This window comes from Monodon monoceros, unplaced genomic scaffold (assembly GCF_005190385.1).
Source record: "Monodon monoceros isolate NGI ecotype Baffin Bay Population unplaced genomic scaffold, NGI_Narwhal_1 Super_Scaffold_12, whole genome shotgun sequence".
Classification (NCBI taxonomy): domain Eukaryota; kingdom Metazoa; phylum Chordata; class Mammalia; order Artiodactyla; family Monodontidae; genus Monodon; species Monodon monoceros.
Genome location: NW_021703768.1, coordinates 132337933 through 132365551, shown reverse-complemented (window position 1 = coordinate 132365551; position 27619 = coordinate 132337933). Strand labels below are relative to the sequence as shown.

Genomic DNA, 27619 nt, shown 5'->3' with positions numbered 1-27619 from the left:
CAGCATAGTGGCCTGGAGTTAGACATGCATTCCAGCTCTGCCTTTTTCTAGCTAGTGGCTTTGAGTAAGTTTCCCAGCCTTTCTAAGCCTCAGTTTCCACATCTGTAGATTGGAACTATCATGGAATCTAACTCAAAGGATTGTTTTGAGGATGAAATAAGTGAATGTGCATAAAACACTTAGCACAGTGGCTAGTACATAGTTAAGTGCTCCATGAATATTAGTTAATAAAATATCATAATTGGAGAAATAGAATCCAACTCTTGCCATGTCTTAGTGGAGGCTTCGCGTCCAAGGAGACCTCTTGGACCTTATGCAAAATTCATGGGTGTGATTCTTTTTGAGGAGAAGTTTCAGAACTTTGCTCAGATTCTCAAAAGAACCTATGACCCCCAAAATGTTAGGACCTCATGAATTACATGAATATGGGGACCAAAGAAGCACCAATGTCTTCTTTGTCAACGAATATCATCTTCCTGCCCTCAGACAGTCCTTTGCTATACTGCTGCTATGTAACCTCATGGATCAGCTTGGGATTTAGAAAATCGGAGCTCCCTTTGAATTAACCAAAATAACCCAAATGTAGAAGTAGGCTGCAAAGACAGTGGAAGAAGTGGGACTACTAGGCGAGTCTAGGAGTGCAGAGTAGATTTTATGTAAGACAGATGTTTCCTTCTCTCTTCTCCCAAAGAGGGCAGCCTCATGCTCGGTTTATTTATCTGACCTTAGCTGATGTTCAGCGATGAAGCAGATCCCTTCAGTCCCTAGTGAGGGTGTCCAAACGCCTCATGAGGCATTTTGGAACACTATTCTGGTTTCCCATTGCGACAGCTGGATTTGGACTCTAAAAATACTTCTTGCCTATAGCAACTTTTCCTCTGTTTGGTTGCAAACCTCACGGAAGTGGAACTGATAGCACTACTTGTTGGGCAGAAGTTAAGGAGACAGCATTGCTGTTGGTATGTTTGAGACTGTTTACTGATGGATTTAATAACATCGTTAATGCTGTTCCGACATCACACCTCCTGTCAGCTCTTTTTTTTTCAAGGGAAGATGCTAACTTCCTACTCTGTTAGTATCTATAAAAGAAAGGGGGGGGGGATAAAACCAAAGAAACTAGCCCATGGAGCATGGGTCACCCCACATGGGATGTTTTCTTTTATCCTTGTGCTCTAACAATGCTCAAAGGAGGACCTCCCACAACTAATTCTTTTCCCTTTGCCATTCAGGCCTGTCTTGAGAAATTTCAAGGACTCTATTATGAAGAAAGTTGTAAGAACCACAGAAATCACATTGCTTTTGAAAGTGCTAATGCATGCGGTGTGCCTTGCCGGCTGAAGCAGCGGCTTCAGAGTGCTTTATCTCTTATCAGTGGTTTAGCTTTGTGAATGAGAAATTCAGAGGCAACTGTGTAATTTTAAATTCTGATTACCACAAAGAAAGAGATGCATCTGACATCCCAGTGCAGTAGCTTTGACTATTTTTATTTATTTATTTACTTTTGGCTGTGTTGGGTCTTCGTTTCTGTGTGAGGGCTTTGTCTAGTTGTGGCAAGTGGGGGCCACTCTTCATGGCGGTGCGCGGGCCTCTCACTATCGCGGCCTCTCTTGTTGCGGAGCACAGGCTCCAGACGCGCAGGCTCAGTAGTTGTGGCTCACAGGCCCAGTTGCTCCACGGCATGTGGGACCCTCCAGACCAGGGCTCGAACCCGTGTCCCCTGCATTAGCAGGCAGATTCTCAACCCCTGCGCCACCAGGGAAGCCCCAGCTTTGACTATTTTAATGGAAATACGTTGGGACTAGGGGAGCCTTCCAAGGAGGAGAAAGTGATGAAAGACCAAAAGAAAGACATTTTATCTTTGAGATAAAAGGCCTGTTTTCTGTGGTTGTTTCTTTAATTATGACTTTTTTCCCCCACCTGCTACTGGGGCGCCATGCAAATGTATCATTCCAGGAACTGCTTTGTTATCCTTTTTGTGCCTAAGATTTCCTGGAGCAGAGGAAAGAGAGGAAAGGGGTTTTGTTTACAACTCATATTAGATTTTCACCTTTCAGAGAGCCTTAAAAAATAAGGATCAAGTGCTCAGATGGATATTTACCTCCTTGGTCTAAACATCAGGCTACCCTTTGCCTAAAATAAACAAATGCAAGATACTGTCATGTAGCTGTTCCTGTGAAAGGCCAATTTAATCCTCTTTTAGTTGAAAATAGATAAAATGCTGAAGGACTCCTTTAACTAATGTTGATTAGGGTCTGGTAAATGGTATTTTTATTTAAAAAAAAACAAAAAAAAACACCTTTCCTCCCTAACAGGAATACTCATACTTACAAAGAATCATTCGTAACTGATGCTATTTTAACAATATTAAATATGAGTATAAAGCTTTAGATTAGCAATAGGGATGCTGAGTGAAGGGACAAATCTCTGGTAGGAACCTGCCTTACCACACAGAGGCAGTGATGCTGGAATTCAAAATAGATCTTTTTTTTTTTTTTTTTTTTTTTTTTTTGTAAATCTCCTACACCAAAGAACAAAGACCCAGATCCTTGGAAACAACATCAAACTGGCATTAATCTGGTCCCCCCCCTCCACAAATCCCAGCAACAGATTCATGAAATAATTCTACATTTTTTTGTCCTACATATTTTCAGATGTTCCTTTGAATATTTCTAATTATGTGTTGGTCCCACCAACCCTTCAGGCCTGATGTGGTTGTAGGAAAGCGAGTCCTCTGTGGGTGTGAATAACCGAGGTGATGGATGCCAAAAAGATATGTTAAGTCAAAAATATTCTTCAGGGGACCATGGAATGGGCATCTTTCTGGAATATGGGAAGGTGAGATGAAAACCTCTAGGCGGAGATTGCAGAAATAGTCTCTTCAGGAAAGAGACTCTAAATCAAAGGACCCCTGCTTCACTTCTTGTCACACAATGATGCTGACTGAAGGAACCCCTTATATTTATATATGAAGGGTTCTAGGAAGAACCTTTTGGAGGATCACAGCTTTCCTCTTCCACTAAACCCTTCCCTAATTCCGTCTTCCCTGTTTCCAAGAATCCTGTGAGCCTGTGTTTCTCAGACAAGTGGATCTCTTTTACATGCAGTGTAAGGCGGACCATCTTTTCTATAACCACATATTTATATACCCAAGCATGCATGGAAACGTAGTGCTGTCGTCTGCTTTCTCTCCTGCTGTGTCCTACACAAATGAGGCTACAAATGACCTCTATGTCAGGAGTCAGCAAACTTTTACTAAAGAACCAATTAGTAACTATTTTATGTTTTGTGGGCCAAGAGGTCTCTGGCACAGATATTCAACCCTGCTGGTCCAGTATGCAATCAGCCATACGTAACAAGTAAGTGGACGGATGTGGCTGTGTTATAATCAAACTTTATTCACAAAATCAGGTGATGAGTCCCATTTGGTTTCGGGACCAGAGTTTGTTGACCCCTGTGCTAGAGTCAAGCCTCAAGCAATCTTTGGTCTATGGTGCTGGATATACAATGGAAATGATCCAAGGGAAAACTGACCTAAAGCAAGTTAAAAGCCAATTCAAGTTTATAGGCTCTGTCTCTTGGGTAACAGAAAGATACAGCTTTGTATCAAGTTTCCACCTGGACTGATGTCACCAAAAGGGCTTTTGAAAATCTCTTAAGACTAAACTTTAACAACTTATTGAGCAGATATCCAGTAGAAGTAGGTGCTCAACATATTTGGAGATCAACTTTTAATTTATAAAGTTTTCTGAAGAATATTAACGTACTGGAACTTCTAGAATATTGAAAATTCATGTAAACTCTTTGTTATGCCACCCACTGCTTAATAAACTGAGAGATGTGGTTTTCTAGAAGATATTGTATATAAGATTAGAAAGGATCTCATTTTTATAAATTAAAGGTATCAGACTTTAATGTAAAAGAGATTTTTTTTTTTTCCAGAATTCAGGTAAAACTGTTTCTCATGACCATGGACAGGTATTCTAGTTGGAGGAAGTTGGGAGAAAAAAAATGTACATTGAAGGACTTAGTATGTAATTACTGAATTCTAAAGTCTGAACTGAAATACGTAATTTAATCCACGCCGAACTTCCTGCTCATTACCTGAAATACTGTAGTCACTTAGCACGAATGAAACTCAGAATTTTCTATCATGTCTGTCCCCATAGGTGCTTGATTTCTATCCTTGCTTGCTGTTGTTTTTATTCTATTTGTGATCTGAGTATGTTTAGGATGAATTTTTGCAAGTGGCATCACACCAGTCTTTTTTATTGGCATAAACTTTCCAAGGTGCTGATCTCAGACTTTCATTTAACGATTAGAACAAAATTAGATGAAAGAGGTTCAGGGAACCTTCCGTTTCTTTGTCATCCTTAGAATACGTACTTGAGATGACAAAATGCAAAGATGGTCTGTCTGCTTAAAAAGCAAACAAACAAAACAAACAAAAACCTTCGTCTTCAGGTATTTAGCCACAAAGGACCTTATAGGTACTACTGTTGATCTGAAAGATATGGGGTAGATGCTCCCAGTCGCCAAGGAGGGCCTTTCCTGGCTTGGAGAAACTCTGGGTGTGGTACATGCAGATTCTGGCGGTGTGATCCTACAGGATATAAATACTACTGAGCCAGAGCAATTGCATATCTCTTTATGGTTTTCCTTTTTAGACCCTAGTGCTACACACTGAGCAATCTTACGGTCTCATCCTTGGGCAACCCAATTCTTCGGTACGGATATTAAGCAGGAGTGACTGGAGGGACCCTGGGGTCCGGCAGCCAGCAGGGCTACTGGTCAGGCTGGAACCATCCGTCCTCCCCCCACTTCTAAGTGACTAAGCAACACACAGCTTGCTTTTACCTTCCACATGTGCAAAACTCAGCCCGATGCTTGAGTGTCATCTCAAAAATACCAAACCTCTTATTCATTTCCTATGGCACATCTCCCCACTGCCTGTGAAGTAAGAAAAAGCAGAACCCTGTTGAGGAAAAAAACAACAACAACAAACAAATGCCATTCAGGCCTACAAATATGACTTCGTTTAGGACTGTGGGGCTACTGCTTGCCAAGTGGCATCCAGGATGGCCGAAAGCAGTTACGTCTCCCTTCCAGGCTCCTAGGCGTCCACATCTGTCAGCCACTTGGTTTGCCTACTAGCTTTTAAGATGCCCAGTCATTGTGAAACCCTTCCCCTCCAATCACTCAAAATAAACTACAGGTAACACAAGATAAATATTGGATGTGCTTCTCCTTGCTGAGTGCATTGTCGTAAGGCATAGGCACGTATCCCCCTCTTTGAACAGAGATAGTGTAATCCCCTGTCCCAGCACAAGAGCTGGCCAGGGTGACCCTGGAGCACGATGATGAAAGTGGGGTGATGGGAGGTAGCTGATGGCGGGAATTAGGGAGCTGCTTCCGCATACGGGGGAGTGGGTACCGCTGGGTCCCCCGGCGACACAGTGATTCTAATAAAGACACTTGACTCAGTCTATATTAATTTTCAGCGAGCATTTCTGGGGGCATGTGGTACTTTAGATCTGTGATTCTTGGGTCACTGTTCTTAGAGAAGACAATGGTCAACTTAGGAAAATGAATATCCCAATACTGAAAAAATATATAAGAAGATTGCAGGCAGAGAGTTTGTGCATACCTTTAGAAATGAAACGCATGCCTCTAAATTACCTACCAGTCCCCAGAAACGTATTTTAAAATAATTTGGTTTCCTTCGCCACTCTTTGATTTCCGTCTCCAGATAGCTTCTCTTGGGGGTAGGGGTTCCACTCTTAAAGATCTGGATTGACGTGATCATTTTGGGTAGGAGTCTGTTGGATAAAGTCAACAGGAGTGAGGATGTAACAGATTTTGAGCCATTTTTTCACTTCAAACAGAGACCTATTTCCCATTTATTCTTAGTCTGTCAGGCCATCGAGGAGCTTCTAGCCGACTGAGGAGCAAGTGTTTTCCTATTTTGTGCTGACTTACAGCTCCTGTTTTGACTGTGGGATAATACGTGAGTTTGAAGGAAGTAATAAGCTCACAGGAGTTGGGTGAGCCTTTCAAACTTTGCTAAAATCCATCCTCCTAATTCATCCAACCACAAGAGCCCAATACATTTGGATGCAAAAGTAGCACAGCCATGTTGAGTTCCTCTGTCTGACTTCTACGGCACTGCCCCATCCCTAACTTGAAGGGGGAGAAGTTGGCCAGCTGCACAAAAGCTAATAAAGTGTCTGCTTTTACTACAAGGGTCTCAGCCCTTGCAGTGTGACTTGCAAATTCCCGCCATCACTGCCTTGTAATGACACTAGAGGAAAAGACAGGCTGTTACTCACACGTGTAGGCGAATATTCACTAAGTGTCGATACACTGTGTGATTCTGCAGGGTCTGGGGAATATTGGGCCCGAATTAGTGTTTTGATTTTATCATGTATGTGGTGGGGTTGGGATGGCAATGACAGTGGATATCACAGGGTCACCCATGGTTCCTTTTGTACTGAAACCTCATTTTATACAGAGGATATATATATTTATTTATATATATTTATATATATTTATATCACCCACACACGCAAACTCACCCACACACACACACACACACACACACACACACACAAAAGGTCTTTGATAGGCTTTCTGTGTTCTAGTAAAAATAGCTGGCAGCCAGGGTCTAAAGCCGAAAAAGGCCTGGATGCTGCCGACAATGTCCACTATGCATCGTCTCTCACAGGCAGACGCTCGTGTTTATCTGACAAGTGGAACCGGTTCCTGCCTGGGACAGGAATAATCTCCCATTGGCGCAGACACAGATCTCGAAGACCTTCTGCCTTGTTCCTGTGGGCGTGTAGGATCCATGAGGCAGTCTAGGTAGTTTGATTTTCGCAGCATCTAACTTAATCTAAAGAGAAGAAACAGGAAGGAAGAGTTAGAGCCTGTCATTTATCCTCTTGACATTCCGAAACAGGGGATGAATGTTCAGTTGAAATCAAACGAGCACCTGCTATGTGTTGGCACTGGGAATTCAGGGATGAACAAGACAGATAAAGTCTCTACCCTCCCAGAAGCTTGTATTCTAGCCAGACAGCGTTGCACTGGCAATGTCATGTATATATTAGCATTTCGTAAAAGTGTATCACGTAGAACGTGAAGGGATTCCTAGAGTGAAGTAAACTTGGAAATGACAGGGTAACAATCTTCTTTACTATGGGACTTCTCAGACCCTAAATACATCTATGTGCACGGTGGGCCTTCAAGAATATGCAGTACTTCCAGTCTTAAATGATGGTCAAGATTATAACTGATTCCTCCAGGGTCCACATTCTGATAGCTGTTAAACCGCATCTGTGATGTAGTTGCTACTTCTAAATGTATGTGGTTTGGAGTCTGCAGCTGTCTACAGAGAAAGTTTTGATAACTGAAAGCTCTATCTGACTAGCTCTTTTGAAACAAATATAGCATATAGCACATGCCAAACCAATCAAAAGGCAGGCTTGGTATACAGAGGCAGGTGGAGACTGATAAGCTGTAAGTAGATATGGAAGGTGGAGTAGAGTTTTGCTTTAAAACCACATTTTTTCTCTTTTAAATAAAATCTTAAGTAGAAAAAATCACTTATGAACACGATAAAGCCACTTTCAAAGGTTTGCATTCGAATCATATTTTCTTTGGGGATTTGGCTTACCTTGCTTGTGAAAACACGAACAGCTATTCTGTTCACCAAGGCGGGACTGTGTTGGCCTAAGAGAATGAATGTTTGCAGTCTCTCATCTCTTAGCCTCTTGCCACCTAATTAAGTTTTGGCTTGTTCTGATTTGGGATAGCTGTTAGATCTGACTTTTCCATTTTCAGTGAAAGTAGAAACATACAATGTACACTTAGAAACGTCTACCAGGGCTTCCCTGGTGGCGCAGTGGTTGAGAGTCTGCCTACCGATGCAGGGGACGCGGGTTCCGGCCCCGGTCCGGGAAGATCCCACGTGCCGCGGAGCGGCTGGGCCCGTGAGCCATGGCCGCTGAGCCTGCGCGTCCGGAGCCTGTGCTCCGCAGCGGGAGAGGCCACAACAGTGAGAGGCCTGCATACCGCAAAAGAAAAAAAAAAAAAAAAAAAAGAAAATGTCTACCAGTAAACTAAGTTCCTCTTTAAATAGACGTGTGTGATACGCAGTTTAATTATACCAGCCAACTAAATCTTACTTTAAGGTGATGAGAGAGTTTGGAAATAACATTCATTTTTACAGATGTCCTTATAATTCTGTTCTTGCGATACATACTATTACCTCAACACTTTTACAGATAATGAATTATAACTTTTATGTGTTGTGGGTTTGGCTTATAATCATGCCGTTCAACATTATCTGTTCCAGAAATAAAACCTTCCGATTGGCTCTTTTTGCTGTCACACTGTAGGATCATTACACTGTAGGATAAACTTCAGAGGCAAAGGGAGTGATGCGTCTTAGGAAACATTGGGTCGTTGGAGCTGTGTCTCTCTGGGCTTCTGTTCCTCTCATGCTTACCTCTCCATCTTTGGACTCCAGTCTCAGCTCTGTTCTGCAGGTGGCTTCCATGTTGCCAGCTTCTGCATTTATTTCCACTCCTTTTGGGGCCTCCATCACCAGAGACCGGGTGGGGGATTCCAACCTGAAATATGCACAAGAGTAAGATTAAAGATCCCATTTCACTGTTTTAGTAAAGTTAGGAGGAAGTTGGTGCTCTGAGCACTGAGACAACACTTCAGCATCTGATCAGGGAATTCTAGCTTTGCATGCCTGATCAACTTTATGAGGGTGGACATAACGTATCTGGGCTTTATCTTCACTGCATATCACAAAGATTGTACGGAAGGTGTTCTAGGATCCTGGCTTCATTCTGTCTTGCACCCAGACAATTATTGCTTCATTAACCAAATTCTTACATAAGTTCTGTTTATTTCTAGAGTAAGGCAATCTCAGGTCTAAACTGAGCTTCCTGAAATTAGCAGATATTCTTTCCACGTTGCCCTGCTTTCTTTGTCTTCCTGGAAGCAGAATTGGATAGAGGCTAAGAAAATAGGCCTAGGGGGCTTCCCTGGTGGCGCAGTGGTTGAGAGTCCGCCTGCCGATGCAGGGGACACGGGTTCGTGCCCCGGTCCGGGAAGATCCCACATGCCGCGGAGCGGCTAGGCCCGTGAGCCGTGGCCGCTAAGCCTGCGCGTCCGGAGCCTGTGCTCCGCAACGGGAGAGGCCACAACGGTGAGAAGCCCACGTACAGCAGAAAAAAAAAAAAAAAAAAAAAAAAAGAAAATAGACCTAGGAGTTGGACATGGCTAACTCAAACCATGGGGCTGCCACTGTATGACCTTGGGCAAGTCCTTCTTCCCTCCTCTCTTTTCCAAAATTTCTCAAAGCCTCAGTTTCTTCATCTCTAAAGTGCTTCAAATGGTGCCTGGCACGTTGGAAATGTATAATTAATATGTGTTAAATATTACTATTACTGCTGTTACTGTCGTTATCGTAAAGAAATCGTAAAGAAATCTCAGGCCTTACTCAAATAGGCAATTGTCAAAAGAAAACTCAGAACAGATAAGTTAGAGGAAAGTGATTTGACTGCAGAGGGACAGCATGAAGAATAGATGTTTTTTGGTGATAGAACTGTTCTGTATCTTGACTGCGGTGGTGGTTATGTGCCTCCATGTGTTTATGCAAACTTACGTAATTATACCTCCCAAGAGTGAATTTTATTGTATGTAAATTAAGTAAGTTGAGAGAAGGAGACTCAGCCACATTCTATGCTAATTATTAGGGCAAAAGAGGATAATGCTTCACAGAAAGAGTTTTGCCTAACTCATTTTATGCAAAAAATATGAACTAAAACCCAACCATCCTCTAAATATTCCAGATTTTAATACTATCACCAAATTGAACTGAATGAAGATCCCCTTCTCTGTTATAAAGAAAGTATCCCAACTTAGGAAGCATGGACCTCAGGAGTGGCCGCCAAGCCACTCTAAATCAGGCCACTTTTCTGCATTTTATTTCTCCACTCCTAACTTTCAGACACTTTGAACGTGTTTAAAAGGAACATCATCTTCTCTGCCAACTGCTGACTCCATGTTCTGCTTCTACCAGCCCCCACGGGTAGGACACACCCTCATGGGCATCAGTAAGCGGCGGGCAGAGCAAGGCGATCTGTGGGGCGCCACCCGGAGCCATCCCAAGCTACGTTCCACAGGTGCCGAGACAGGGCTCTTCCCCACTTCCCAGGTCTGGGTCCCTGAGGTGTGCTTCAGAGAGCAGGCTTCTCCACTGATTTTTGTGCTCCCCCTGCAGTGGCTCATCCAGAGTCTAAAAGAGAAACAACAGGTGTCTAGTCCTAAGCAAAGGATTGGCTTGAGCTTCTCTTTCACTCCTTCTTTCCATTCGGACCTCACCCCTTTGTGTGTGGCAAAAATCCCCTATCCTACCATCTCGTCCTCACAAGACCTTCGCCAAGCTGGTGCTGAGCCGGGTGTGGTTCTACCTCGAACTGTGGTTGACTTCCTTTGCCTGTGGTTCTTCTCACTATAACGTCAGCTCAAGGAAGGGGGTCTTGTTGCTAGAGTGGCAGGGAATGATGTCTGTGCAGCACAGCCTTGTCTAGGACCTTAATCCAATGCATCAAGCTCTTCCTATAGCTCACGTCTAAAATCGGAAGATGGTTTTCCGCCATTTTCTTTGCTTCTCTCCTATAAGGTCTGGCTGACTCACACCCCTTATCCTAGTGTTGTCTAACACCTTCTGTTTTCACTGCTATTGAGACCTTTCCCCTCAGGGCATAAGCTTCCCTTCTGACAGTACTGCCAGCTCTCTTCCACATTTGTTCACCCTCTTCTCCAGGGCACTGCCATCCTCCACCTTCCCCAGGGGAGAGCCCTCACGCCATCTTCTCTGTTCCCCTTCTTCCCTCCCTCTCTCCCTCCCTCCCTCCCTCACTGCATCAGTTAACACAGTTTTTAACTCACGACTTCTCCCTACTTAATACCTGAGTTCATCTCTAACCTGGACTGTTGAAACCTCTCAAGTTTTGTCTCTAATTCTTCCTTTTTTTTTTTTCTAGTGTACTTGACACATAAAGTGAAGTCCGTTGTGTGTACTTCACACACCTGAAGTCAGTTTTGAATATGTCACTTCTCTTATCAAAACCTTCACACATTTCTAAGATAGGAACTTTTGGACTTATTTGCCCATTGAGAGCTTGATCCGACCCATTTTGTTAGTCTTATTTCTTGCCATAAACATCAGCTGTGCTTTATTGAATACTCACTAGGTGATGGACACTGTGGAACGTGCCTTATATGTGTTCTCTCATTTAATCCCCACAAAAATCCTACGCCTTTGGCACTCCTTCAGTCCTGATTGTACAAGCAAGGACGCTAAGGTAAATGACTTGCTCAGGGTTGCACACCTAGTGAAAGGGCAAAACTAAGATTCAAACCCAAGCATGTGGTCCAGTATTCCGTATCACTTCCAGAAAAACTGGCCTCCTTTCCTGTCTCTCGTATCTTCACGCCATTCTTCGTAATTAAACGTCAAATCTCTCTTCATGGAATATGCACTTGTATTTCCAAAACTAGCCTCCATAAATAAGGGTAAGGTGGTAGTACTACATATGGGCTCAGTGAGACATACCTCCTTCCCTGCAACAGTCCTCACAACTTACTGAAAAGGTTGACATCAGTGACATCAAATTCAGGATATGGTGAATGTGTTCATACTTGGTATGTAGCCTTCAAAGTGGATGATTCATACAAAAAGATAGTTGAGAGGGAAAAACTCAAAATAGAAAAAAAATGTTTGGAGCTGGGAGAACTTTATCAGATGGAGTGTTGGCATTTCTGTCATATGAATTCACTTTATTCTTGCCACCTCCCATGGGCTTTGAAATCAGCAGGAGGGCTCCCAGGCCAGAGAAGTGGACTCAGAAATAACTGCTTCCTTTTCCCCCCTCACAGCCTTGGAAGTACCAGGATGACAAGGAAGGGTGCTACTCTGAATCTGTCTCCCAGTGTGAGAGGCTAAGATAAGGTAGAAATGAGAATTTCCTGGCAGCAGGGACAAAATGGTAACTGGCTTTGTGTTTCATACCTCATCTTAATGCCCTTTGTCCTTCAGGCAGACTTAATAGTTTGTTCACATGCTAAATCTTTCCACTGTAAAAGAAAAAAAAAAAAAAAAAAAAGCTCCTACAAGAGCCCTGTGGGGCCTGCAAAGAGCAGACAAAGCACTCTTGCAGTGATGTCAGTCAATTTCTGACCATAGATTAACAACCAAAACACCACTGCTTAGATGGTATTGAGCAAGGAAAATGGAGGGAGGCTTCCTCCTGATTTGGGGGGCGCTGGTGACAATTGAGGGTCCTGCTGGCTCTTGGAAATGAATACTGCTCCCATTAGGAGCACATGTGACTCCCGTCTGGGAGGACTGAAGGATCTGAGAATGGAAGAAAGTCTAGGAAAGGAGGTCCAAGGCTGGGCCATGCCCTCCAGAACAGGGGTTCTCCAACAGGAGCAGCAGAATCCCCTGGAGGGCTTGTTAAAATTAGGTTGCCGGGCTCCACCCCTGAGTTTGATACAGTAGGTTAAGGGTGTTGCCTGAATGCCTGCACTTGCGACAAGTCACAGGTGATGCTGAAGCTGCTAGTTTGGGGACCACACTTTGAGAACCACTGCTCTAAAACAACGTCGTCATATCAGATGCCCACAAAGACTGGAAAGGTGATGTCAGTGAGCGACCCATAAGAAAGCTATAAGGAAAACGAGAGTCTCTGCACGGTCATATATGGCAAGTGATGGAGATGCTCTGGACAGGAGGCAGCTGCTGTTCTAACCTGGCCGATTACCGCCAGGGCTTCTGATGAAAAAACATTTTATTCCAAATCATTACATTTTTGGAACTGATGCAAAAGATTTCTCTAAATAGAAATATGTTATAAAGGATGACATTGACATGAATCTTGTATAGTCGCCATCCCTTTTTTTTTTTTTTTTTTTTGCGGTACGCGGGCCTCTCACTGTTGCGGCCTCTCCCGTTGCGGAGCACAGGCTCCGGACACGCAGGCTCAGCGGCCACGGCTCACGGGCCCAGCCGCTCCGCGGCATGTGGGATCCTCCCAGACCGGGGCACGAACCCGCGTCCCCTGCATCGGCAGGCGGACTCTCAACCACTGCGCCACCAGGGAAGCCCCATCCTTTTTTTAAAAAAAAAGAAAATTCTTAGCTTTGTAATTCCCTGAGCTCTTCCTAATCCTAACCACTTCCTTCTCTCAAGAGTAACTACTACTATGAATTTTGTTTACTGTTTTCTTGCTTTTCTTTATAATATTATATTACTACATTTGCCTCCTTAAATGATAAATTGTTTACTACCATGTGTTTTTGGGCTTTATGCACAGAATAATTCCACTCATGTATTCTTCAGTGATTTACTTATTTTTGGCCTCAACATTCTGTTCCTGAGATGCATCCATGCTGTAGCACAGCTGTAATTTATTCTATTCCCCTGGGGTTATCACACATCATGATTTCTTTGTCCATTCTTTCGTTGGACATTTGGCTTGATACCAAGTTTTTGTTTCTACGAAGCCATCTCTGCACATTCTTGTATGTGGATCCTGGTGTTCACTCGTAAATTTTCTTTAGGACACATAGGTGAAGAGTGGAATTGCTAGCTCCTAAGGTATGCTTATCTACAGCTTTATTACTTTCCCACTAGTAATGTATAGAGTTCTGTTTTTTTCTACTTTCTTGCTAGCATTTGATATTGTTTATTATGAACTGAGTGTGAAATGGGATGCTACTGTCTTTTAAATTTGCATTTCCCAGATGAGTAATGGAGTTAAGGCTCTTTTCATTTGTTGGTAAGCCATTTGGGATTCTTCTTCAGTGAAATGTCTTTTGTCTCTTTTAATTTCTTTTGTTTTTTTGATTTTGTATGTATGAATTATAGTCATGCTTTTTATCTTCTGAAAAATAATTGTTTAGAAGTTCTATGTATTGATAATTTCCTTTTTTGAGGCTGTAGTTTATCTTTTCACTCTATGCTTAGCATTTTGGGGTGAAAAGGTTTTATATTTTAATGTCAACAAATTTATTATCTTTTCCTCTAGGGTTTGTGCTTTCTGTGTCTTGTCTGAGAAATCCTTCCTTACACTGAAACCATAAAGTTCTTCAATATTGTTTTTAAAACTTTTATGTTTTGCTTTTTCTAAGTCTCTAATTCACGGGTATTCATTTTTGTGTGTAGTCTGAGGTTGGGGTCAAAACAGATGCAGATGAAGGATCTCAACATCATATATTGAAAAGCCCATATTTAGCTCTGTCATAAATGATGTTTCCATACACTTATGGGCCTCTTTCAGGGTTTTCTAGTCTGTTTCGTTATTCTATTCATCTATCCCTGTGACAATAATTAATTAAATATTTTAGCTTACTATGATTTTTCAATTCTTTACATTTCATAAGGCAAGTTCTCTTGCCTTGTTCTTCCAGACTGTCCTAGCTATTCTTGGTCTTCCAAATAAATGTCAGAATCAACTGAAGTTTCAACTGAAGGAAGACCTGTTGGAATTTTGATTGGATTTATGTTCACTTCATGATCATTGCATCTGTCACTAGTTTGTTATGTTTTCTTGGATGTCTTTCAAAAAAGTTAGTCTTCTCTATGTGGATGCAGCATATCTCTTGTGGCTGCTGAAAATGCTATTTCGGTAAAAATGTATTTCTCTTACACCTATTTCGTTTTCCTGTTGTATTGAGATTCAGGTTTTTGTTTGTTTGTTGTTTTGGGTATGTTGATCTTGTAGTTAACACCTAGGTAAATTATCTTATTTTTCACAATTTGTACGCAGGTTGATTTAGGTTTTCTTGGTAGGCAGTAATTATTTTGACAGTTTTATGTCTTTTGATTTCTTATACTTCTTATTTCTTTTACTTTTCATACTGTTCTGTCTAGGACTGTCCAATACAGTGTTGACTAAAAGTAAGGAAACAGCAATCTTGCCCTTTCCTGAATTGATAGCGGTAGCAGTCACCTGAGCCCTGGGGCTTTGGTTTAAAAGACCCACACGTACTTGTACACACAGGGGTTTGGCAATACGAGTTGGCTGGTCAATTTGAGCATGTTACTGACATGGGGGTTTTGGGGTTATTTTCTGGTGGGACTAGCATGTCACTAAAGCAGGCCTTCTGATATATTAAAAAAAATTTTTTTTTAAGCAAAACAGAAGTTTAGATTTTAATCATATCTGTAGGGTTTCTAAGTCTTTGTTTTACAGAATTGCCTGTTTGCTTCAGCTGTCTCCTTCCCATCTCTGCTGTTGGAGGAGATGAGGACAGGTCTGGAGTAAAAACACTTGTAATTTTGTGTCCTGGTGTCTATTCTCTGAGTGTGAAATATTCCCTTCCTTTGTTAAGATTCCTTAGGAGTTTCTTTTTTCCTTTTATGATAAAAACAAACCCCACCTTTGTCCCTAAAAAAAAAAAAAAATTATCAGATTCTTTCGTTCTACGGTTTTTATTTTTTCCCAAAGTACTTTTTATTGTGATGACAGAGTTCCCTTCTATTCTTACTTTGCTAAGAGTTTCTATCATTCATTGCTATGAATTTTTTCAAGTACCATTTTATTCTTCATATATTGAGATAATATACTTCTCCTTAATATATTAATGTGGTGAATTATATTAATTTTCCAATAATAATCCACTCCTAAATTTTTTGGTATTAGTTCAACATTGTCATTACGTATCATCTTTCCTATCAATTTCTGAAACTTAATTTTTTTTAGGATTTTGCACCTGTGTTCGTAAGTGAGTTTATCCTGTAATTTTTCTGTCTTACAATATATTTGTCAGGTTCTATCAGTTTTCTATATTTTGGAATTTTTAATGAAAGATTAGAATTATTTACTCCTTGAATATTTAAATCATTCATAAACCTTCTGGGCACGGAATGACACCTTATTTCCGTTTAAAAAATAATTATAGGATTATACAGGTTTTATGTTTCTTCTCAGGTTGATTTTGGTGAGTTATGTCTTCTTAGTATTTTTCTATTTCATAGAAAGGTTTAAACTTCTTGGCAAAAGCTTTTCATAATATTTTCATTTAAAAAAATGTCCCCAACATTTGTAGTTATGTCTTTTGTTGTTCCAAATATTTTTATTCATGTCTTCTTTTCCTCTTTAGCAGTACTGTCAATTATTCATCTTTTCAAAGAGCTAACTTTTGCTTTTGTCAATCCTGTGTTATGTTCATTTCTTGTCCTTAAATTTTCCCTGTCTTTTGTTCTAAATAGAACAACTGCAGAATTATCCTAATCTAGGTTCTAAAATGTGTTGCCACCTTAGTTAATTAAAATGTTCTGCCTTCTTAGTTAATATATTCATTTAAGGACGTGTATTTTTTTGGCAGCATCCCAAAGGAGTATTAATATAGATGTAAATGTTTTGTAATTTTAGCATAATTTCTCCTGTGGTAAGTTTTACAGAAGGATTTTCCTTAATTTCTAAATATGTAAGATTTTCTAGGATTTATTTCTAGTGTATATTTTATTCATCAGTTTTAAACTGATAATATTATGATAGTTAAAAAACATTCTCTTTAAAAAAATCAATTATTTAAAAATTGAGGCTAGGTTTTTGGCCCAGTATATGTCAATTTTTTAAATATTCATGCCTGTCTGAAAAGAGTGTGTGTTCTGCAGTTGTTGGTGCCATGTTCTATGTGTGTCTGTTAACTCAAGATATTTAATTGTTCTGTTCAAATTTATATATATATATCTGTTTGATCTATCAGTTACTGAAAGAGGTATGTTAATAAATACATATCAGCTTAGAATTGTTCTGTCTTCCTGATTGTCTCTTCTTATCAATGTGTATAATGATTCTATTTCTTATAATGTTTTTGCCTTGAAATCCATTTTGCCTATTAGTATAGTTGTTCTCACTCTGTATTTTCCTTGAACGCATTTTTCTACTCTTTTAAATATCATCCATTCTGTATGGTTATATTTTAGATGTGTCTCTCATGTAATTGGATTACTTGTTTATTTCAGATGGCTTTTTACTGAGGAAAAATTTACATACAGTGAAATGCACAGATCCTTTAATTTTATTAAGAAATAAACATTGTATATATTTAAGGTGTACAACATGATGTTTTGATGCATGTATACATTGTGAAATAATTCCCCAAATTAAGGTAATTAACCTGTTCATCACCGCACATATTTACCTTTACCCTCCATGTGTTAAGAACATTTAAGATCTACTCTTTTAGCAAACTTCAAATATATAATACATTGTTATTTATTAACTATAGTCACCACCACGCTGTACATTAGCTCTCCAGAACTCATTCAGCTTATCACTGCACGTTTGTACCCTTTATCCAGTTTCCTGTTGGTAGCTATTTGGTTGTTTTGAGTTTGGGGCTATTTTGCACACGTCTTTATGAGGATAAAGTTTTCATTTCTCTAAAATAAGTAGCTATGAATAGAACTACTAAGTTGTAGCATAGGTGTGTCTTTAATAAACGTGGTAAGGCAGTATCTAAAATAATCCTTGACTTCTGGTATTCATGCTCTTAGGTGATTCTCTCTCCTAGATGAGGGCTGGATATAGTGGCTTGCTTCTACACGAGTAAAACATTGCAAGAGTGATAGGATGCCACTCACGAGACTAGGTTTTAAAAAGACTGTGGCTTCCTTCTTGGGTTCCTGCTCTCATTCCCTCACTCAAAGGGATGCCAGCTGCCATGATGGGAACTGCCCTGTGAAGATGTCTGAGAAACTGAGGGATCCCATTAGCCCATGAGGAACTAAGGCCCTCGTTCCAATAATCTACAGGAAGCTGAGTCTTGCCAACAACCACTGCAGTGCATTTATAAACAGATCTTCCCCAAGACAAGCATTTGAAAAGATCATAGCCCTGGCCAACAGCTTAAGTGCAACCTGATAATTGGATCTTGAGTGAGAGGCATCACTAAATTGCACCCAGATTTCTGACCCACAGAAACTGAGAGATAACAAATGTCTGGTTTTTTAAGCTGCTGTAGACTAATACAATAAGAAAACTGACACACTGTTTTGCAAGGTAGTTGTGCAATTTTACATTCCTAGCACCAATATTGATGTAACTAAAACTATTCCAGTAGCTATAAAATGGTTCTTCATTACAGTTTTCACTTCCCTGATGACTAATGAGGTCGAGCAGCTTTTCACATGCTTATTGGCTATTCAGAGATGTTCTTTTGGGGGGGGATCTATTTAAATCTTTTGTCCAACTTTTTTTTTTTTAACAATTGGGTTATTTGTATTTTTGTTACTGATCTGCTGTATATTCTAGGTAAAAAATTTTGTGTGTATATCTCTCTGAAATTTCAGATATATTTTCAGAAAATTCAGATATAAATATCTCTGGGTGTATACATATACCTGAAATCTATCTATCTATCTATCTATATCAAGTATTTTCTCCCAATCCATGACTTACCTCATTTTTAAACAGTGTCTTTTGATGAATGTCAATTTACCATATATTTTATGTTTAGTATTTCTGTACCTTCCCTAATAAACCATCACCTACCCCAAGGTTACAAAGATAGTCTCTCATGTCTTTGCTAGAAGCTTTATAGTTTCAGCTTTACATTTAGATTTATGATCCATCTTGATTAGTTTTTAAGAATAGAGTTGAGGTTCACTTTTTTGCCAGTAGGTTTATTGACTTGTTCCAGCACCATTTATTGCATAAATAATCCTTTCCCTATTGAATAGCACTGGTGCTTTTCTTGAAAATCAATTAACCATGTACATACAGATCTGTTTCTAAACTCTCTATTTGCCTAGCCTCATGCTAATACCGGACTGTCTTGGTTACCATAACTTTATAAGAAGTCAGAATCAGCTAGAGCAACTCCTTTAGCTTTTGCAAAAGGAAAACAGATTGGTTTAGCTCTTCTGGATGTTTTCCTTTTCCATATAAGTCTTAAAAGCCTGTAGGGAATTTGATTGGGATTGTGTGAATCCATAGATCAATTCTGAGGAAAGTCAATACCTTCACAATATTAAATCTTTAATGGATTTTCTTTTAAAATGTAACAGTTCAAATATACTATTTTTGATTTATCTGTACTGTTAGGTACTTTGGTTCTGTGTTTTTTAATCTGGGAAGATTGTTGTTTATTCCGTGTTTATTTACATATTATATCCATGTATTGTCCACTTCACTTATTCCTTCTGTCATCATACACCTCCCTTTTTTCTTAAAATCAAGAAAGTTTTTGACATGTTCTTTTAGTGAGGGTTTGCTGGGGCAAATCCTCAGTTTTCTTTTTCTGGAGTAATTTTTTAATTTGCCCTCTCTTGTAAAAGGGATTTTCTCTGGATGCAGAATGCTGTGCTGACAGTCATTTTCTCTCAGGAACTGAAGATATTATTCCTCTGTATTCTGGTTCTCACTGTTGTGGTTAAGAAGTCAGCTCTCAGTCTATCTTCAATTCTAGAACTTCTTTTTTCTTCTATTCTCTCCTGATGCTTTTGATTTTTGATGTTCTGAAATGTCATTTGATATGCCTAGATGTAGATTTCATTTTATTTACTCTACCTGAGGTTTTGTGGGGTTTTTTTTGACTCTCTAAATTTGTACTTTTGTGTCTTTCATCGCTTCTGGACAACACTCAGCTGATATGTCTTCGAAAATTGTTTTTGCTCCATTCTCTCTCTTTTCATGCTGAAACTTAGACATTCTCATCCTAGCATTCCTGTTCCAGAACTCCTGTTATTCTGCCTCTCTTTTTTCTGGATGATTCTGTAGATATAGTCTCATGTTCGTTTAATTTTTCTTTGTATTATTTTTCATCACATCCATTGGAGTTTTCCTTTTTGAGATTATATTTTCATTTCTAGAAATTCCTTATTGTGCACTTTCTAATTTGTTAGCCATTTTTATATTCCTTTGGTTTTTACTCTTTCAATTCTCTTTTGTTTCTCAACGCATAGTAAACATATTATTTTATATTCTTTCTCTGCTAATTCCCGTATCTGAAGCCTCTGTGCATATAAACTGGCTGCCTTGTTTCCATGCTTCTCTCTTGCTCATGGTGCCTTGTTTCTGAGTATGCTTCATATTTCTTGCCTCTGTGGGTTCATATCTCTTGGGTCTTTATTTGCTGAACTTATTTGAGACCTACTTTTACGGTGATTTTTTTCTAGAGAGGGTTTGTGTCTGTTTCCATCAATCACTGGTGCCACCTTCAGCCTGGGCCAAGTGTAAACTAATTTCTTTGCTGGATGTCTTAGGACCAACCAGGCAATATGAATTCAGGCTACAGACAGAGGGAGGGCCAGTTTGAAGTTACCAGGCCTTGGAGAAATTTTTTTCTTTTCCTTCCATTCAGTGCTGAGGTTCAAGACAGGCTATTTCCCTTGTAATCCTCTGGGTGGAAACGTCAGAGGAGGGCAAGACCAGGTAGGTACATTCTATTTCATCCATACACTGAAGGTTTGGTACACTGGGGGCCCAGTTACATCTGTGGGATCTTTAGATAGACTACCTGTTTTCAGTGAGCCCTGAGATTTGCTTTGTTCCCATGACCCAACAGATCATAAAACTGAAGCTGAATTTCATCTAGTTTAGCAAAATCTGTAAAGTTACAGCTGGCCTCAATGCTCAGGTTACTTCTCTGGGTTCCTATGGTATTTTACCTCTTGGACTAATCATAACTAGTTTCCAGCTCATTGATGCATTTAAAATATTTTTACCATTTTTTTGTTCTTTTCAAGGAAAACAATTGGTCAGGATACTTAGACTATTGTACCGCTGTTCTCTAGAGGTCCAGGTTTCTGATTTTTCAAAAGATGGATTTGGAAATTGTACAGTAAAATCAACTCACCTTTAAACTTTGGCAAATTATTATTATTTTTCCTTTTCTCATGTCAAGAGGGAGTATGGTTTCTCAATGTCTCTTTTTTAAAAATTCTTATTTTATACTGGAGTATACTTGATTAACAATGTTGTGTTAGTTTCAGGTGTACAGCAAAGTGATTCAGTTATACATATATATGTATCTATTCTTTTTCAAATTCTTTTCCCATTCAGGTTATTAGAGTATTGAGCAGAGTTCCCTGTGCTATACAGTAGGTCCTTGTTGGTTATCTGTTTTAAATACAGCGATGTGTACATGTCGATCCCAAACTGCCAATCTATCCCTTCCCCCCACCCATTCTCCCTGGTAACCATAAGTTCATTCTCTCAGTCTCTGAGTCTGTTTCTGTTCTGTAAATAAGTTCATTTGTATCTTTTTTTTTTTTTTTTTTTTAGATTCCACATATAAGCGATTTCATGTATTTGTCTTTCTCTGACTTACTTAGTATGATAATCTCCATATCCATCCATGTTGCTGCAAATGGCATTATTTCATTCATTTAAATGGCTGAGTAGTATTCCATTGTATATATGTACCACATCTTCTTTATTCATTCATCTCTCGATGGACACTTAGATTGTTTCCATGTCTTAGCTATTGTAAATAGTGCTGCAATGAACACGGGGGGTGTATGTATCTTTTTGAATTATGGTTTATCTGGTTATACGCCCAGGAGTGGGATTGCTGGATCATACGATAACTCTATTTTTAGTTTTTTAAGGAACCTCCATACTGTTCTCCATAATAGTTGTACCAATTTACATTCCCACCAACAGAGTAGGAAGGTCCCCTTTTCTCCACACCCTCTTCAGCATTTATTGTTTGTAGACTTCTTGATGATGTCCATTCTGACCAGTGTGAGGTGATACCTCATTATAGTTTTGATTTGGATTTCTCTAATAATTAGTGATGTTGAGCATCTTTGCATGTGCTTTTTGGCCATCTGTTTGTCTTCTTTGGAGAAATGTCTATTTAGATCTTCTGCCCATTTTTTGATTGGGTTCTTTGTTTTTTTGATATAGAGCTGCATGAGCTGTTTGTATATTTTGGAGATTAATCTCTTGTCAGTTGCGTATTTGCAAATATTTTCTCCCATTCTGTGGGCTGTCTTTTTGTTTTGTTTATGGTTTCATTTGATGTGCAAAAGCTTTTGAGTTTAATTAGGTCCCATTTGTTTATTTTTGTCTTTATTTCCATTATTCTGGGAGAAGGATTGAAAAGATATTGCTGCAATTTATGTCAAAGAGCGTTCTGCCTATGTTTTCCTCTAAGAGTTTTATAGTATCCAGTCTTACATTTAGATCTTTAATCCACTTTGAGTTCATTTTGTAAACGGTGTTAAAGAATGTTCTAATTTCATTCTTCTGTAGCTGTCCAGTGTTCCCAGCACTGTTTATTGAAGAGACTGTCTTTTCTCCAATGTATATTCTTGCCACCTTTGTCACGGATTAATTGACCATAGGTACATAGGTTTATTTCTGGGCTTTCTATCCTGTTCCACTGATCTACATTTCTGTTTTTTGTGCCAGTACCATACTGTTTTGATGACTGTGGCTTTGTAGTATAGTCTGAAGTCAGGGACCCTGATTCCTCCAGCTCTGCTTGTCTTTCTCAGGATTGCTTGGGCTATTCAGGTTCTTCTGTGTCTTCAGAGAAATTTGAAGATTTTTTTGTTCTAGTTCTGTGAAAAATGCCATTGGTAATTTGATAGGGATTGCACTGAACCTGTAGCTTGCCTTGGGTAGTATAGTCAGTTTGACAATATGGATTCTTCCAATCCAAGAACATGGTATATCTTTCCATCTGTTTGTGTCATCTTAGATTTCTTTCATCAGTGTCTTACAGTTTTTAGAGTACAGGTCTTTTGCCTCCTAGGTTTATTCCTAGGTATTTTATTCTTTTTGATGCGATGGTAAGTGGGATTGTTTCTTTAATTTCCCTTTCTGATTTTTCGTCATTTGTGTATAGCAGTGCAAGAGATTTCTGTGTATTAATTTTGTATCCTTCAACTTTACGAAATTCACTGATGAGCTCTAGTAGTTTCCTGGTAGCATCTTTAGGATTCTCGATGTATAGAATCATGTCATCTGCAAACAGTGACAGTTTTACTTCTTCGTTTCCAATTTGGATTCCTTTTATTTCTTTTTCTTCTCTGATTGCTGGGACTTCCAAAACGATGTTAATAAAAGTGGCGACAGTGGATATCCTTGTCTCTTTCCTGATCTTACAGGAAATGCTTTCAGCTTTTCACCATTGAGAATGATGTTTGCTGTGGGTTTGTCATATCTGGCCTTTATTGTGTTCAGGTAGGTTCTCTCTATGCCCACTTTCTGGAGAGTTTTTTTTTTATCATAAATGGTGTTAAATTTTATCAAAAGCTTTTTCTGCATCTACTGAGATGATCATATGGTTTTTTTTCTTTAATTTGTTGATGTGGTGTATCACACTGATTGATCTGCAGATACTGAAGAATCCTTGCATGCCTGGGATAAATCCCACATGATCATGGTTCATGATCCTTTGAATGGATTTGGGTTCAGTTTGCTAGTATTTTATTGAGGATTTTTGCATCTATGTTCATCAATGATATTGGTCTGTAATTTTCTTTTTTTGTACTGTCTTTCCCTGGTTCTGGCATCAGGGTGATGGTGGCCTCATAAAATGAGTTTGGGGAGTGTTCCTTCCTCTGCAAGTTTTTGGAATAGTTTCAGGGTAGGTGTTAGCTCTTCTGTAAATGTTTCATAGAATTCACCTGTGAAGCCATCTGGTCCTGGACTCTTGTTTGTTGGGAGCTTTTAAATCACAGTTTCAATTTCAGAACTTGTGATTGGTTTGTTCATATTTTCTGTTTCTTCCTGGTTGAATCTTGGGAGATTGTACCTTTCTACGAATTTGGCCATTTCTTCTAGGCTGTCCATTTTATTGGCATATAGTTAGTGGCTTGTAGTACTCTCTTACGATCCTTTGTATTTCTCTGGTGTCCACTGTAACTTCTTTTTCATTTCTAATTTTATGGATTTGAGCCCTCTCCCTTTTTTTTCTTGATGAGTCTGGCGAAAGGCTGATCAACTTTCTTTATCTTTTCAAAGCACCAGCTTTTAGTTTCACTGATCTTTTTTCCTTTGTCTCTATTTCATTTGTTTTTTTCTCTGGTCTTTATGATTTCTTTTCTTCTACAACTTTGGGTTTTGTTTATTCTTTCTCCATTGCTTTAGCTGTAAGGTTAGGTTGTTATTTGAGGTTTTTCTTGTTTCCTGAGGTAAGACTGTATTGCTATAAACTTCCCTCTTAGAACTGCTGTTGCTGTGTCCCATAGGTTTATGGATCATCGTGCTTTTGTTTTTGTTCGTCTCTAGGTATTTTGTCATTTCCTCTTTGATTTTTTCAGTGATCTGTCGGTTGTTTAGTAGCATACTGTTTAGCCTCCACGTGTTTGTGTTTTTACAGTTTTTTTCTTGTAGCTGATTTCTAATCTCATAGCATTGTAGTTGGAACAGATGTTTGAGATGATTTCGGTTTTCGTAAATTTACTGAGGCTCACTTTGTGGCCCAGCATGTGATCAATCCTGGAGAATGTTCCATATGCACTTCAATGTGTATTCTGCTGCTTTTGAATGGAATGCTCTATAAATATCAGTTAAGTCCATCTCATTTTATATGTCATTTAAGGCCTGTGTTTCCTTATTGATTTTCTGTCTGGATGATCTGTCCATTGATAAAAGTGGGGTGTTAAAGTCCCCCACTATTATTGTGTTGCTGTTGATTTCCCCTTTTATGGCTGTTAACATTCGTCTTATATATTGAAGTGCTCCTACGTTGGGTGCAGTCATATTTACAATTGTTATATCTTCTTGGATTGATCCCTTGATCATTATGTAGTGTCCTTCTTTGTCTCTTGTCACAGTCTTTAAAGTTTATTTTGTCTGATATGCGTATTGCTACTCCAGGTTTCTTTTGACTTCCATTTGCATGGAATACTTTTTTCCATCCGCTCACTTTCAGTCTGTATGTGTACCTAGATCTGAAGTGGGTCTCTTGTAGACAGCATATATACGGGTCTTGTTTTTGTATCCATTTAGCCAGTCTGTGTCTTTTGGTTGGAGCATTTAATCCATTTACTTTTAAGGTAATTATTGATATATATGTTCTTATTGCCATTTTATTAATTGTTTTGGATTTGTTTTTGTGGGTCTTTTTTCTTCCCTTCCTCCTTTGTTCTCTTGTGATTTGATGACTAACTTTAGTTATGTGTTTGGATTGCTTTTTCTTTTTTGTGTGTATCTATTGTAGTTTTTTGGTTTGTGGGTACCATGAGGTTTTGATACAGCAGTCTATATATAAACGAGATTGTTTTAAGGCGCTGGTCTTTTAATTTCCAATATCCTGCATTTGTGCTCTGCTCTTTGAACAACTGCTGGTTTTGCTGTGATATTTGTGTGTGGATGATTGCCTGCCTTTACTCTGTGTTGCCTTGACCAGTGAGCTTTTCCATTTGTAATTTTCTTGTTTCTAGTTGGGACCTTTTCTTTTCCACCTAGAGGAGTTCCTTTAGCCTTTGTTGCAAAGCTGGTCTGGTAGTGCTGAATTCTCTTAGCTTTTGCTTGTCCATCAAATCTGAAGGAGAGCCTTACTCGGTAGAGTATTCTGGGTTGTAGGTTTTTCCCTTTCATCACTTTAAATATATCCTGCCACTCCGTTCTGGCCTGAAGAATTTCTGTTGAGAAATCAGCTCATAACCTTATGGGAATTCCCTTTCCCTTGTTGCTTTTAATATTTTTTCTCTGTCTTTACTTTTTGTTGGTTTGATTAATCTGTGGCTTGACATGTTCCTCCTTGGGTTTATGTTGTATGGGACTCTTTGTGCTTCCTGGACTTGGGTGAATGTTTCCTTTCCCATATTAGGGAAGTTTTCAGCTATTATCTCTTCAAATATTTTCGCAGGTCCTTTCTCTCTCTTCTCCTTCTGGGACCCCTATAATGCAAATGTCAGTACGTTTAATGTTGTCCCAGAGGTCTCCTAGGCTGTCCTCAGTTCTTTTCATTCTTTTTTCTTTATTCTGTGCCATGGCAGTGATTTCCACCATTCTGTCTTCCAGGTCACTTTTTCATTCTTCTACCTCAGTTATTCTGCTATCGATTCCTTCTAGTGTATTTTTCATTCCAGTTATTGTATGTTAATCTGTTTGTTTGATCTTTAGTTCTTCTAGGTCTTTGTTAAACATTTCTTGTATCTTCTCGATCTATGCCTCCATTCTTTTTCTAAGATCTTGGATCATCTTTACTATCATTACTCTGAATTCTTTTTCATGTAGATTGCCTATCTCCACTTTACTTAGCTCTTCTGGTGTTTTATCTTGTTCCTTCATCTGGGACATACTCCTCTGCTGTCTCATTTTGTCTAATTTTCTGTGATTGCAAGTTTCCATTCCACGTGCTGCAGGGTTTTACTTCTGCTGCTGCTGTCTGCCCCCTGGTGGACGAGGCTGTCTAAGAGGCTTGTGCAGGCTTCCTGGTGGGACTGGTACCTGCCCCCTGGTGGGTGGAGCTGGGTCTTGTTCCACTGGTGGGCAGGGCCGTGGCAAGGGGTGTGTTTATCAGGCGGCTGTGTTGGCAACTTATTATTACTTTAAACTATGGATAGGCCAACTTTCTGAGAGCCAGATCTGGCCCTAGAGTTGCCCATTTTCGATCAGGATTCAGTCACATAAAGAGAGCCTCTATGAGTGAGATGTATACAGGTTCATTAAAGCAATAGAACCTCATACGGTTATGGGAGCTGGGTAAATAGTCTGTGTAGGGCTGTTGTCTTTGTGTGTGATGCTGCAGTCAGGAGTCAGCAGGGCAGGCAGCTGGACGGGAAGATGGGTGTGAAATGAGGAGAGTGAGGATGAGTGAGAATCCACCAGGGTGAACTGGTAGCAGTGACGGTCTCTGCCTCAGTGAAGGCAAAGCTGCTGTCCTTTTCATGAATCTAAGCATGTACCTGGCTCAGGCAATGGAGGAGAGAAAGAACCTAGGTTGCCCCACACTAACAAGGGGAGCCAACAGGTGATCTCCAACAGCCTGGTCCTCTGCACTGACCTTCCAATGCCAAAGGAGTATGACTGCCACTTTACTCCCACCTTCCAATCCTCACGCAGCCTCCTTAACTCAGTGAAGGGAATTTTCAGGAAATATCATTCCAGCTTAGCTAAGTCCATAGGATACATATCTATCCCTATCATCCTGTTTTAAATGACTGTTTTGACTTGAATACACTGTACTCAGTGGAACCAACTCCAGCTTCCAGTAAAGACTGGTTGAAATAAAATAAGCACCTGCAAAAGGTAAGGAAAAACTTGGGCTTTTCTAATTTTATAGGATTTACTTTTTTTTTTTTAACATCTTTATTGGAGTATAATTGCTTTACAATGGTGTGTAAGTTTCTGCTGTATGACAGAGTGGATCAGCTATATGTGTGCATATATCCCCATATCTCCTTGCTCTTGCATCTCCCTCCCATCCTCCCTATCCCACCCCTCTAGGTGGACACAAAGCACCAAGCTGACCTCCCTGGGCTATGTGGCTGCTTCCCACTAGCTATCTTTTTTACATTTGGTAGTGTATCGATGTCCATGCCACTCTCTCACTTTGTCCCAGCTTACCTAACCCCTCCCCGTGTCCTCAAGTCCATTCTCTACGTCTGCATCTTTAA

General features: G+C 39.7%; 1 protein-coding gene across 2 annotated transcripts in view; it reads right to left on the bottom strand.

The window, feature by feature from the left end:
* Positions 1–6502: 6502 nt before the first annotated feature.
* Positions 6503–27619, bottom strand: part of SGCD (sarcoglycan delta) — an 852328-nt gene continuing 831211 nt past the window's right edge. For both annotated transcript variants that reach the window (XM_029218575.1, XM_029218577.1), the window contains 2 exons: positions 8507–8630; positions 6503–6889 (listed from right to left, as the gene is read on the bottom strand). In XM_029218575.1, coding sequence (XP_029074408.1) covers positions 6716–6889; positions 8507–8630 — 298 coding nt within the window. In that variant the 3' untranslated portion in view covers positions 6503–6715. The remainder of the gene's footprint in view (positions 6890–8506; positions 8631–27619) is intronic.